At 47.3% G+C, this 13,128-nt stretch overlaps 1 protein-coding gene across 1 annotated transcript in view; it reads right to left on the bottom strand.

Annotated features, from left to right (window-relative positions):
• CDHR1 (cadherin related family member 1) overlaps positions 1 to 13,128 on the bottom strand; it is a 115,903-nt gene that overhangs the window by 19,569 nt on the left and 83,206 nt on the right. Inside the window, exons 14-15 of the mRNA XM_066598732.1 lie at positions 12,671 to 12,738; positions 2,291 to 2,519 (exon numbers count right to left, since the gene is read on the bottom strand). Of these exons, the coding sequence (XP_066454829.1) occupies positions 2,291 to 2,519; positions 12,671 to 12,738 (297 nt within the window). The remainder of the gene's footprint in view (positions 1 to 2,290; positions 2,520 to 12,670; positions 12,739 to 13,128) is intronic.

The following is a 13,128-nucleotide window of genomic DNA, read 5'->3' as shown; positions in this document are numbered from 1 at the left end:
GCGATCACATGCCTGGAGACAATTAGCGTGGTCTCTGGGCATCTCATGGCTGTCAAAGACAGCGCAAGTGGTTCATGGGCTCTCATCTGTAGAGCTTTGTGGTAGCAAGATCCAGGGGCTTCAATGAAGCAGAGAGGGGAAGGGGACTCCAGAAGCTACAGGGCGTTCTAAAACTGCAGACTGAGGCCTTGTTCACACAAGCGTTGTTCTGCACGCATCTATGCTGCACAAAAAGCAGCGCTGCACGGATGTGCAAAAAAAACACATGAACGAAGCTCCATGGCCATTGCTTTCAATGTTGTCAGCGCTACTGCCAGCGGCCCTGTTGAAAGCAATGGGCTGCTGGCACCAACCGCAGTAATCTTTGAGGAAGGGCTTAAAATCATGCCTATCTTGTGTAGAAATAAAAATGTATATATACTTACTTCTCCGCTGCTGCCGGGGCTTGGCGCGTCAAGTTGCTTGGTCCCCGTCACTGCTTTGAAGCTCTTTCAGCAGGCAAGGATTTAAAATCCCCGCCTACTGAAAGGGCTGTGTTTGATTGCCTAAGTGCTCAGCAAACAACAGGCAGCGCTCAGCCATTCATTAAATGACAACTAAGCGCTGCCTGTGACAGCGCTCAGCCAATCACAGGCAGCGCTCAGCCATTTATTGAATTCAATGAATGGCTTAGCGCTTTTCAGGAAAGGAAGCTGTAGCAGGGAATTCCTTCATCCAGTGGTTTTACCTTGTTCTCAATGGGGCTGGCGGCAGCAGTGCCGGCCCCATTAAAAACATAGTGAGAACACTGCGATCTCCTGCCACTGCTATCACAGTGTTCAGTGATAAGAGGACCCCCCACGGGAATGAATGAATCCCTTGCTGTAGCTGTCACAGTTACAGCAGGGGATTGCAATCTTCTCCCATTGCTTGCAATGGGCAATATCACAGAAAGGGACATGCTACAATTTTTTTTTCCTCACAGCATTACAGGAGTGAAAACCTCGCAAATCAGAATGAAACCATTTAAATTCATTGGTTTCATAATCATGCATTTTCACTGACTCTCACAGCATGTCATTGCTCGAGGAAAATAAAAGACCAGCAGGGACTACAGCAGCATCCACGCAGGAGGGCTGTGAGAATTGACATAAGGCTGGATTCACACAAGCGTATATCGGCGGCCGTTTTCATGGCCAGCTGATATATGCTACCATCTGATGCATTGGATTCCAATGCATTACATCAGATGGGCGTATTCCCGCTGCGTAAAAGCGCCGGGCCGGCCAATATAGCGCCGGACAAGAAAGATAGTCCTGGAACTATCTTTCTGGCTGGAATACATCGACGGCTGCATAGACTCATATGGGAGCCTATAACAGCTGCCGGAGAAGGCAGGTGGGAGGGAGTTTAGCAGCATGACTGCTAAACTCCCTACCCCTTCTCTCATCCTCTTTGCCCCTTGCCTGATGTTTGCAATGGGAGGGGGTAGGGTGGGGGCGGAGCTAGTTGCTAAGCTCTCGCCCAGTCCCGCCCCCTCCCATTGCTGGCTGTCAACAAGGGTTGGAGAGGGGGCGGGAGCTTAGCACATTAGCTCCCACCCTGTCCCGCCTCCTCCCCTTGCCGAGAGACGACGAGGGGGAGGGAAGGGAGAGACAGCTTAGCAGAGTTAAACTGTCTCCCCCGCCAAACGGGGCTCACCGGGCCAGGGCCGTCTAAACGGTCACACAAACATTAGATTTGTGCGCCCGTTCACACGTTTTTATGTAGCCGGGGGGTGCCGCCCATGCGAATAGGCACTGAAAATAATGTTTTTGGTTTTTTTTCTTATACGACATTTCAGGCTGGAATCGGCACATGTGACGGGGGCGGAGCTACGCAATGACGCGTAGAAGGGGGCGGAGCCAGAATGCCGCTCGAGCCGGACCAAAGAGATGGGAGAAGACCCTCTGCGCAAGCACGTCTAATCGGGAGATTAGACGCTGAAATTAGACGGAGCCATGGAGACGGGGACGCCAGCGCAGGGAAGGTAAGTGAATAACCTCTGTATGGCTCATATTTAATGCACGATGTATATTACAAAGTGCATTAATATGGCCATACAGAAGTACTTAACCCCACTTGCTTTCGCGAGACAACCCCTTTAATGCAATGTTTGCATGCAGCTGTGCTCAGGTCAGTTGATCAATGGGTCAGTGGGTACGGTAAGGAGGGAGGGCAAATTTTTTTTTAAACATGTAATAGGAAAACCCTTTTACTATTTATGAATAAGAAACCTGGATTAAAAAAACATAAAAATCAAAACACTTACCTCTATTTTTACTGGGGAACCAATAACCATAGTCCTTTCCTGAATATTTTCATTGAACTCTGGGCAATGGTCGTTAATGTCTAAAACAGTAACAAACACTTCAGCCAAGCTGTACTTCCCTTCAGTATCCTCAGCTTTGACAAAAAAGTTATATTTTGAGTTTTCTTCAGCATCCAGGATGGCCCAAGGTTGTGTATAAATTATACCAGTAGATGGATGAATAAGAAAGCTGCAGGGCAAAAAATATAAAACATATTTAACCTGTCAATTGTGATTCCAAGGAGCATTGCTCATTCAGCAGAGCAATTTATCTGCATTATTTTGCTGTTGTTTCTGATTTATGGTATATGGATCAGTTCACCTTTCTGTGTTTTTCCCCCCATAAAATAGACTTAGAAATCAATCTATATCTTTCCTTTAGGGAGGTCTTTCTTTATCACCATGCTCGCGTTTGTGGCTGATTTGGTGAAAATTATTTAATTATGGAGAAAAGCTCCATACAGCACACAAGCATTAGCCCTGACCCAATGACATTATAAAATATAGGCAAATTGTTGTTACATCCATTTTTAAAGAGTTTTTCCCATTTAAATTTTTGAGTATTGACCAAAATGTGATAATTAATCTATTTATATAAAGACGAAAGCCCTCACTGACTCACTCACTGACTCACTGACTGACTTGCCAAAAATTCTCCAACTTCTCGATGTCGTAGAAACATGAAATTTGGCACGAGCATAGATTATGTCCAAAATAGGAAAAGTAAATGGGTCCCAACTCGATTATTCAATTCTAGCACAAAAGAACTAGTATCCAAATTTTATGTACGGAATCTAATTCTCTCATTTCCCGATGTCGTAGAAACATGAAATTTGGCAAAAGCATTGATTATGTCATAAATAGGAAAAGATAATGAGTCCCAACTCAATTATTCAATTCTAAGCGCAAAAGAATTAGCGTCCATATTTTACGCACGGAATCTAATTCTCTCACTTCCCGATGTCATAGAAATTTGAAATTTGGCACGGGCATTGATGATGTCATAAATAGGAAAAGTTAATAGGTCCCAACTCGATTATTCAATTCTAAGCGCCAAAGAATTAGCACCCAAATTTTACGTACGGAATCTAATTCTCTCACTTCCCGATGTCATAGAAATTTGAAATTTGTCACGGGCATTGATTATGTCATAAATAGGAAAAGCTAATGGGTCCAAACACGATTATTCAATTCTAAGCACAAAAGAATTATCATCCAAATTTTATGTACGTAATCTAATTCTCTCACTTCCCAATGTCATATAAACTTGAAATTTGGCATGAGCATTGATTATGTCATAAGTAGGAAACGTTAATGGGTCCCAACTCGATTATTCAATTCTAAGTGCAAAAGAATTAGCGTCCAAATTTTACGTACGGAATCTAATTCTCTCACTTCCTGATGTCATTTTATATAAAGGAAACGTCACATGGTTACTTCCACGTGGTGTTTCCTGGGTAACGCAAAGAACCATGCAAAATGGTGAACATATTTTTTTCCTCGGTATCTCTAAAGTAACGACGATTTCATAAGATTTTCCGTGTGAACACCAGTACCAAATTAACTCGGGCGAAGCCGGGTGTATCAGCTAGTATAATCAAATGTATCAAAAGTGTGCTGCAAAATTTCACCTTCATAGTTATTCCACTGATTCAGGTGATCAGCTAGTTTGCTTTCCTTAATAACTTGCTGTTGTGCTGATATCAAGATCCAGCAAAGGTCAAGTACCTGCCGATGCTAAAATGTGAGCATTTGATTGGCTAGCTGGATTAAGCCGCATTAGGAAATGACTGACAGGACGGGACAAGAAGGCGCAAGTCGTAATTGGCAATGTGCTTATTACAAACTTATTAAACTTAATAATTCAGCTTGGTCTCCCACATTTTGGGGACACGGCAACAGTCAAACCGGTAAGCACTTGATATGAATGTCGATTAGCAATGCTTGACCCTTCTTAGTGGCGCTGTTGGCTGAAGCACAGCAGTGTCGCTAGACTTTACATAGGAACTTTGACCCAGCCTAACAGCTCACTTAATGTATCAAACTCAAATTTTATGATTTTTACAGTGCTGATGAGGATGTCACAAATCTAATCAAAATCTTCCACCAAAGGTTACGCAAAGGGATCAAAGTGTGGTGCAAGAAAAAGCCTGTAGGCTTTTTTATATTAAATACAGATTGTTCAGTCGTTCTCATCACTTATACAGAGAAGGTGAACAACTGAACAATTTCTCGTTTGAACGAGCCAACAATATATCTGCTGTATAAACAGGCTGCCCGAGCGAACTCTGACATTGCTCTCTTATTCAAATGAGAAATCATATGCTGACACGGACCCAAAGAGTTTACAGAATCTCCCAAACTCTACATTACCAACAGGGCTAAATGGCGGAGTTGATAGAGAGGGCACAGCTTTGCAAATAGCCCCAGCAGAGGTAGTTGCCAGGGGTGTGAGCATGGGGAGCAATGAGGGCAAATAGGGATCCTGACATGTGTACATTAAGCTGCTTTGGGTAAAATTTAGATTTTTATGTTATTTTTCTTGAGCTCCTTAGATTAAGTGCAATATTCCCAGGAAGATGATGCCTTTGGCAAGCTCAGGTTGATTGGGTTAGGTTGCTGACGCTCTGGGGCCATTGTGGTAGAGGTAGAGTTCTCTGCAGAACAGCCACCAAGTACACAGCAATAGAGAGATGTCAGCTGGGATGGATTGACAAAGGACACTTGAGATGAAGAGTGTATGACCCTTTAATGAAAGGAAATATCTTCTTAAATGTGTGCCTAGGAAGGGCGGAGGTGTATGTAGGCCATGTCATCTAGAAGCACGTCTGGATTAAAACTTCAGGCTTACGACTGTTTGATTTCTCAGAACCTTTGATTGTCATAATTTTAATGATTTTTGCCTTTGGTTAGGGGTAGAGATGAGCGAACGTACTCGTCCGAGCTTGATACTCGTTCGAGTATTAGCGTGTTCGAGATGCTCGTTACTCGAGACGAGTACCACGCGATGTTCGGGTTACTTTCACTTTCATCTCTGAGACGTTAGCACGCTTTTCTGGCCAATAGAAAGACAGGGAAGGCATTACAACTTCCCCCTGCGACGTTCAAGCCCTATACCACCCCCTGCAGTGAGTGGCTGGCGAGATCAGGTGTCACCCGAGTATATAAATCGTCCCCTCCCGCGGCTCGCCACAGATGCATTCTGACATAGTTCAGGGAAAGTGCTGTCTTGCTGGAGTTGCTATAGGGAGAGTGTTAGGAGTTATTTTAGGCTTCAAGAACCCCAACGGTCCTTCTTAGGGCCACATCTAACCGTGTGCAGTAGTGTGGAGGCTGCTTTTTGCAGTGTTGCACATTTTTTTTTTGTATATCGGCCGTGCAGAGCATTGCGTCCTGCAGTAATTTTACATAGTGCAGGGCCAGTAGTGGTGAGGCAGGGACAGAAGACATATTTAGTGTATATAGGCAGTGGGCCTTTCCAAAAACATTTGGGAAAAAAAATCTATTTGGGCTGCCTGTGACCGTCCTCAGTGTACTGGGTCTCTGCTGGGGGTAGTTGTCCTAATTCATACGCAGCCAGCTAAGTGTTACAGCAGGCTTGCGCAAAATTCTTTCCTGGCTCTGTGTTGCCTGTTACATCACCGCTGTATTCCTGTCCACAGTGAAACAGTCTGCAGTAATTTTACATAGTGCAGGGCCAGTAGTGGTGAGGCAGGGACAAAAGACATATTTAGTGTATATAGGCAGTGGGCCTTTCCAAAAACATTTGGGAAAAAAAATCTATTTGGGCTGCCTGTGACCGTCCTCAGTGTACTGGGTCTGTGCTGGGGGTAGTTGTCCTAATTCATACGTAGCCAGCTAAGTGTTACAGCAGGCTTGCGCAAAATTCTTTCCTGGCTCTGTGTTGCCTGTTACATCACCGCTGTATTCCTGTCCACAGTGAAACAGTCTGCAGTAATTTTACATAGTGCAGGGCCAGTAGTGGTGAGGCAGGGACAAAAGACATATTTAGTGTATATAGGCAGTGGGCCTTTCCAAAAACATTTGGGAAAAAAAATCTATTTGGGCTGCCTGTGACTGTCCTCAGTGTACTGGGTCTGTGCTGGGGGTAGTTGTCCTAATTCATACGCAGCCAGCTAAGTGTTACAGCAGGCTTGCGCAAAATTCTTTCCTGGCTCTGTGTTGCCTGTTACATCACCGCTGTATTCCTGTCCACAGTGAAACAGTCTGCAGTAATTTTACATAGTGCAGGGCCAGTAGTGGTGAGGCAGGGACAAAAGACATATTTAGTGTATATAGGCAGTGGGCCTTTCCAAAAACATTTGGGGAAAAAATCCATTTGGGCTGCCTGTGACCGTCCTCAGTGTACTGGGTCTCTGCTGGGGGTAGTTGTCCTAATTCATACGCAGCCAGCTAAGTGTTACAGCAGGCTTGCGCAAAATTCTTTCCTGGCTCTGCTGTGCGTTCCGTAAGCGAAGTCAGCCTCCAACCACAGGCCAATAAGCAGCACATTTAATTACAGCGTTCTGTTTCTGCACTACTGGTAATACAGCATGCTGAGGGGTAGGGGTAGGCCTAGATGACGTGGACACGGGCGAGGACGCGGAGGCCCAAGTCAGGGTGTGGGCACAGGCCGAGCCAGTGCAGTGGCCAGGGGTAGAGGCAGGGCCAGACCGAATAATCCACCAACTGTTTCCTAAAGCGCCCCCTCGCGCCATGCCACCCTGCAGAGGCCAAGGTGCTCTAAGATGTGGCAGTTTTTCACAGAGACGCCTGACAACCGACGAACAGTGGTGTGCAACCTTTGTTGCACCAAGATCAGCTGGGGAGCCACCACCACCAGCATGCGCAGGCATATGATGGCCAAGCACCCCACAAGGTGGGACGAAGGCCGTTCACCGCCTCCGGTTTGCACCACTGCCTCTCCCCCTGTGCCCCAACCTGCCACTGAGATCCAACCCCCCTCTGAGGACAGAGGCACGAGTGCCTACCGGCCTGCACCCACACCCTCACCTCCGCTGTCCTCGGCCCCATCCAGCAATGACTCTCAGCGCAGCGTCCAGACGTCGCTAGCGCAACTGTTTGAGCGCAAGGGCAAGTACGCCGCCACGCACCCACACGCTCAAGCGTTAAACGTGCACATAGCCAAATTGATCAGCCTGGAGATGCTGCCGTATAGGCTTGTGGAAACGGAGGCTTTCAAAAGCATGATGGCGGCGGCGGCCCCGCGCTACTCGGTTCCCAGTCGCCACTACTTTTCCCGATGTGCCGTCCCAGCCCTGCACGACCACGTCTCCCGCAACATTGTACGCGCCCTCACCAACGCGGTTACTGCCAAGGTCCACTTAACAACGGACACGTGGACAAGCACAGGTGGGCAGGGCCACTATATCTCCCTGATGGCACATTGGGTGAATTTAGTGGAGGCTGGGACAGAGTCAGAGCCTGGTACTGCTCACGTCCTACCCACCCCCAGAATTGCGGGCCCCAGCTCGGTGCTGCTATCTGCGGCGGTGTATGCTTCCTCCACTAAACCATCCTCCTCCTCCTCCAACGCAACCTCTGTCTCGTAATCAAGATGTGTCAGCAGCAGCAGGACGTCGCCAGCAGTCGGTGTCACGCGGCATGGCAGCACAGCGGTGGGCAAGCGTCAGCAGGCCGTGCTGAAACTACTCAGCTTAGGAGAGAAGAGGCACACGGCCCACGAACTGCTGCAGGGTCTGACAGAGCAGACCGACCGCTGGCTTTCGCCGCTGAGCCTCCAACCGGGCATGGTCGTGTGTGACAACGGCCATAACCTGGTGGCAGCTCGGCAGCTCGGCAGCCTCACGCACGTGCCATGCCTGGCCCATGTCTTTAATTTGGTGGTTCAGCACTTTCTGAAAAGCTACCCACACTTGTCATACCTGCTCGGAAAGGTGCGCCGGGTCAGCGCACATTTCCGCAAGTCCAAGACGGACGCTGCCACCCTGCGGACCCTGCAACATCGGTTTAATCTGCCAGTGCACCGACTGCTGTGTGACGTGCCCACACGGTGGAACTCTACGCTCCACATGTTGGCCAGACTCTATGAGCAGCGTAGAGCTATAGTGGAATACCAACTCCAACATGGGCGGCGTAGTGGGAGTCAGCCTCCTCAATTCTTTACAGAAGAGTGGGCCCGGTTGGCAGCCATCTGCCAGGTTCTTGGAAACTTTGAGGAGTCTACCCAGATGGTGAGCGGGGATGCTGCAATCATTAGCGTCACCATTCCTCTGCTATGCCTCTTGAGAAGTTCCCTGCAAAGCATAAAGGCAGATGCTTTGCACTCGGAAACCGAGGCGGGGGAAGACAGTATGTCGCTGGATAGTCAGAGCACCCTCATGTCTATATCTCAGCGCATTGAGGAGGAGGGGGAGGAGCATGAGGAGGAGGGGGAAGAGACAGCTTGGCCCACTGCTGAGGGTACCCATGCTGCTTGCCTGTCATCCTTTCAGCGTGTATGGCCTGAAGAGGAGGAGGAGGAGGAAGAGGAGGAGGAGGATCCTGAAAGTGATCTTCCTAGTGAGGACAGCCATGTGTTGTGTACAGGTACCCTGGCACACATGGCTGACTTCATGTTAGGATGCCTTTCTCGAGACCCTCGCGTTACACGCATTCTGGCCACTACGGATTACTGGGTGTACACATTGCTCGACCCACGGTATAAGGAGAACCTTTCCACTCTCATACCCGAAGAGGAAAGGGGTTCGAGAGTGATGCTATACCACAGGACCCTGGCGGACAAACTGATGGTAACATTCCCATCCGACAGCGCTAGTGGCAGAAGGTGCAGTTCCGAGGGCCAGGTAGCAGGGGAGGCGCTGAGATCAGGCAGCATGTACAGCGCAGGCAGGGGAACATTCTCCAAGGCCTTTTCCAGCTTTATGGCTCCCCAGTAAGACTGTGTCACCGCTCCCCAGTCAAGGCTGAGTTGGCGGGACCACTGAAAAAGGATGGTGAGGGAGTACGTAGCCGATCGCACGACCGTCCTCGGTGACGCCTCTGCCCCCTACAACTACTGGGTGTCAAAGCTGGACACGTGGCCTGAACTCGCGCTGTATGCCCTGGAGGTGCTTGCTTGTCCTGCGGCTAGCGTCTTGTCAGAGAGGGTGTTTAGTGCTGCTGGGGGAATCATCACGGATAAGCGTTCCTGCCTGTCAACCGACAGTGCCGACAGGCTTACACTCATCAAGATGAACAAAGCCTGGATTTCCCCAGACTTCTCTTCTCCACCAGCGGACAGCAGCGATACCTAAGCAATACGTAGGCTGCACCCGTGGATGGAAGCATTGTTCTCTATCACCATCAAAAACGGGGACCTTTTTGCTTCATCAATCTGTGTATTCTATTCATCCTCCTCCTCCTGAAACCTGACGTAATCACGCTGAACGGGAAATTTTTCTTAGGCCCACAAGGCTCAGTCATATAATTTTTGTAAACAATTTTTATACGTTTCAATGTTCATTAAAGCGTTGAAACTTGCACCTGAACCAATTTTTATTTTAACTGGGCTGCCTCCAGGCCTAGTTACCAATTAAGCCACATTAACCAAAGCGATTAATGGGTTTCACCTGCCCTCTTGGTTGGGCATGGGCAATTTTTCTGAGCTACATTAGTACTGTTGGTACACCAATTTTTTGGGGCCCTCGCCTACAGTGTAATCCAATTAATTTTTTGCCCACCTGCATTAAAGCTGACGTTACATCAGCTGTGCTGGGCACTGCAATGGGATATATTTATGTACCGCCAGTGGCTTCCTGGGACCCACCCATGCTGTCGGCCCACATGGACTTCCCATTAGGGAGATGTACGTGCCTGTGTATACTTATAAAAAACTCGAGCCTGACTGGGGCATGCAGTTTGGGCCGAAGCCCACCTGCATTTAATCTGACGTTAGCTCTGCTGTCTAGGGCACTGCAATGGGATACATTTATGTACAGCGGGTGGGTTCCAGGGAGCCACCCATGCTGTGGGTGCACACGGAATTCCCATTGCGGAGTTGTACCTGCCTGTGACTATTTATAAAAAAACGCAGTCTGACTGGGGCATGCAGACACCTTGACCGAATGAATAGTGTGTGGCACATAGGTTCCCCATTGCTATGCCCACGTGTGCAGCTCCTGATGGCGGTGGCACAGGATTATATTTCTCATTGCTTCTGTACAGCATTGTGGGCTATCGTCCTGCCCCTTTTAAAGAGGGTCGCTGCCTAGCCGTGCCAACCCTCTGCAGTGTGTGCCTGCGGTTCCTCCTCATGGCAGACGCACTTATAAATAGACATGAGTGTGGCGTGGCATGAGGGCAGCGGAAGGCTGCGCAGGGACACTTTGGTGTGTGCTGTGGACACTGGGTTGTGCGCGGGGGGGGGGTTGGGCAGCATGTAACCCAGGAGAAGTGGCAGCGGAGTGTCATGCAGGCAGTGATTGTGCTTTGTTGGAGGTTGTGTGGTGCTTAGCTAAGGTATACATTGCTAATGAGGGCTTTTCAGAAGTAAAAATTGTTGGGGGGGGCTACTTTTGCCGCTATTGTGGCTTAATAGTGGGACCTGGGAACTTGAGATGCAGCCCAACATGTAGCCCCTCGCCTGCCCTATCCGTTGCTGTGTCATTCCCATCACTTTCTTGAATTGCCCCGATTTTCACAAATGGAAACCTTAGCGAGCATCGGCGCTATATAAAAATGCTCGGGTCGCCCATTGACTTCAATGGGGTTCGTTACTCGAAACGAACCCTCCAGCATCGCGAAAATTTCATCTCGAGTAACGAGCACCCGAGCATTTTGGTGCTCGCTCATCTCTAGTTAGGGGTGAAGTAATAATTGTCTGGATCACTGTTTTCCAACTCCAGTCCTCAGGGAACCCCAACAGGTCATATTTTCACGATTTCCTCAGTACTGTACAGGTGATTAAATTATTGTCAGTCCTCGGACATTGCTGCAGGTGTTCTTTCTACAGGATATCTTCAAATCATAACCCATTAGGTTGCCTTAAGGACTAGAGTTGGGAAGTTCTGGTCTAGATGCAAGCATGGCCAAGCCCTCCATATTATGCGGCCAAGTGAACCACATCCAATGAGCGTACATTATTCGTTTTGAAATGTATGCAAAATGCTGTTAAAAGCAAATAGTTAAATATTACATTTTGCAAATGCAGAATAAGTATGAAATTTGCAGATGCTTCATCCCTCCCCTGACTTCCTGAGCATGCTAAATTACATTAACACAATGTTCGATGTCGAAAGAAAAAAAGCAGCATGTCTATATTTAGTTTTGCCACCTTTAAAAAGTGAGAAAATCAGAATAAATTGCCACGATTATTTGCTCTTCTCTTCCATGTATGCAGTTGGAGCAGCTGTCATATTCAGTTATCGGCATTCCAGCTGTGTAGACAGCCCTCCCCCACACCAATCCAATTAACAGCTTGTTCCAAGGTTTTAGTGAGAAAATAAATTTCAGTCACCAGTGAATAGCATTGTGGTACAAGTGCTCGTAAGAAAGCCAAAGCATGTTTTAATCACTATGAATTTCTCCTTGTGGGGCAGTTATGTTCTGGAAATGTTCTCATGCACAGGTGGATGTATAGATATTTTTTGCAGGATTGAGTGCTGAACATCTTTCAAGTTTTGTCCGGTTGGACTTTATTCCCACAGTTTATTTAAAGGGAACTTTATGGGAATAATATATAAAGGGGTTTTGCAGGACTAGGATGCCAAGATCAATATCACATCGGTAGGGATCCGCAGCTGTTTTTTTTTTACTTTCTCTAGCTCAACAATGCACAATAATTAGTTGACCTGGATGAAAGCATGTATTTTTTAGTCTTAGAAACCATGCTATGTTACTACGACCTAATGTCAACAACAGCTATAGAGTAGCCAGTACAAATTTTAAACTGATAACCTATCCTTAGGACAGGCCAATAGTGGATTTGCGGGGGGCAACTGTCTGGGGCCCCTCTCTGATCAGCTCTTAGCCAGGCTGGTACACTTGTGGACTGAGCTGATTTTTGCATGAAGCAGACAGCTCCTTTCTCACTTTGCTTGTAATACCAACCTTGGCCACTGCAGTGGCAATGGAGCTGTCTGCTTTCTGCAGAAATGAGCTAAGTGCACAAAGCTAGTGAGCAGCTGATCAGCAGGTATCCTGGGCACCCGACCCTCCCCAATCTACTATTGATGTTCTAAGGATTGGCCATCAACAGTTTACAATTGGACAACTCTTAAGTAACAACTTAAGTAAAATCAATGGAGAATCGGAAGTTATACACTTAACGTATGTTTATCCCATATTCTTAATCACATATATGGAAGTGATTTTACTTACGGATCAGATCCAGCACCATAAATTGAATACTTTATTTCACCCCAAAGTCCTGAGTCCAGGTCTGTAGCCTAAAACACATAATAACTGTAGTTAATTACAAAACTTATTCTAAACAATTAAATGTCAAATATTACTAAACAGAGGTTGTCTAATCTCAGAGGCGTAACTTGAAGCTCCCGGGCCCCGATGCAAAACTTGTAACAGGGCCCCCAACTATAATGCTTTACTTATAGTACCGGGTTCCTTATATGGAGAATAGAGACCTTATGGGCCCCCTGAGGCTCCCGATCCTGGGTGCAACCGCATCCCCTGCATCCTCTATAGTTACGCCCCTGTCTAATCTTGAGAACATGTTTCAAATGGTTCAACATTCTGAGCAAGGGACAGTTTACACCAAACTATTTTTCTTTTGAACAATCGAGCATTATCTGAGTTCACTCATGCAGCCTGTTTATACA

The sequence above is a fragment of the Eleutherodactylus coqui genome, chromosome 4, assembly GCF_035609145.1.
Source record: "Eleutherodactylus coqui strain aEleCoq1 chromosome 4, aEleCoq1.hap1, whole genome shotgun sequence".
Lineage (NCBI taxonomy): Eukaryota > Metazoa > Chordata > Amphibia > Anura > Eleutherodactylidae > Eleutherodactylus > Eleutherodactylus coqui.
This window is presented reverse-complemented; position numbering and strand designations above follow the sequence as displayed.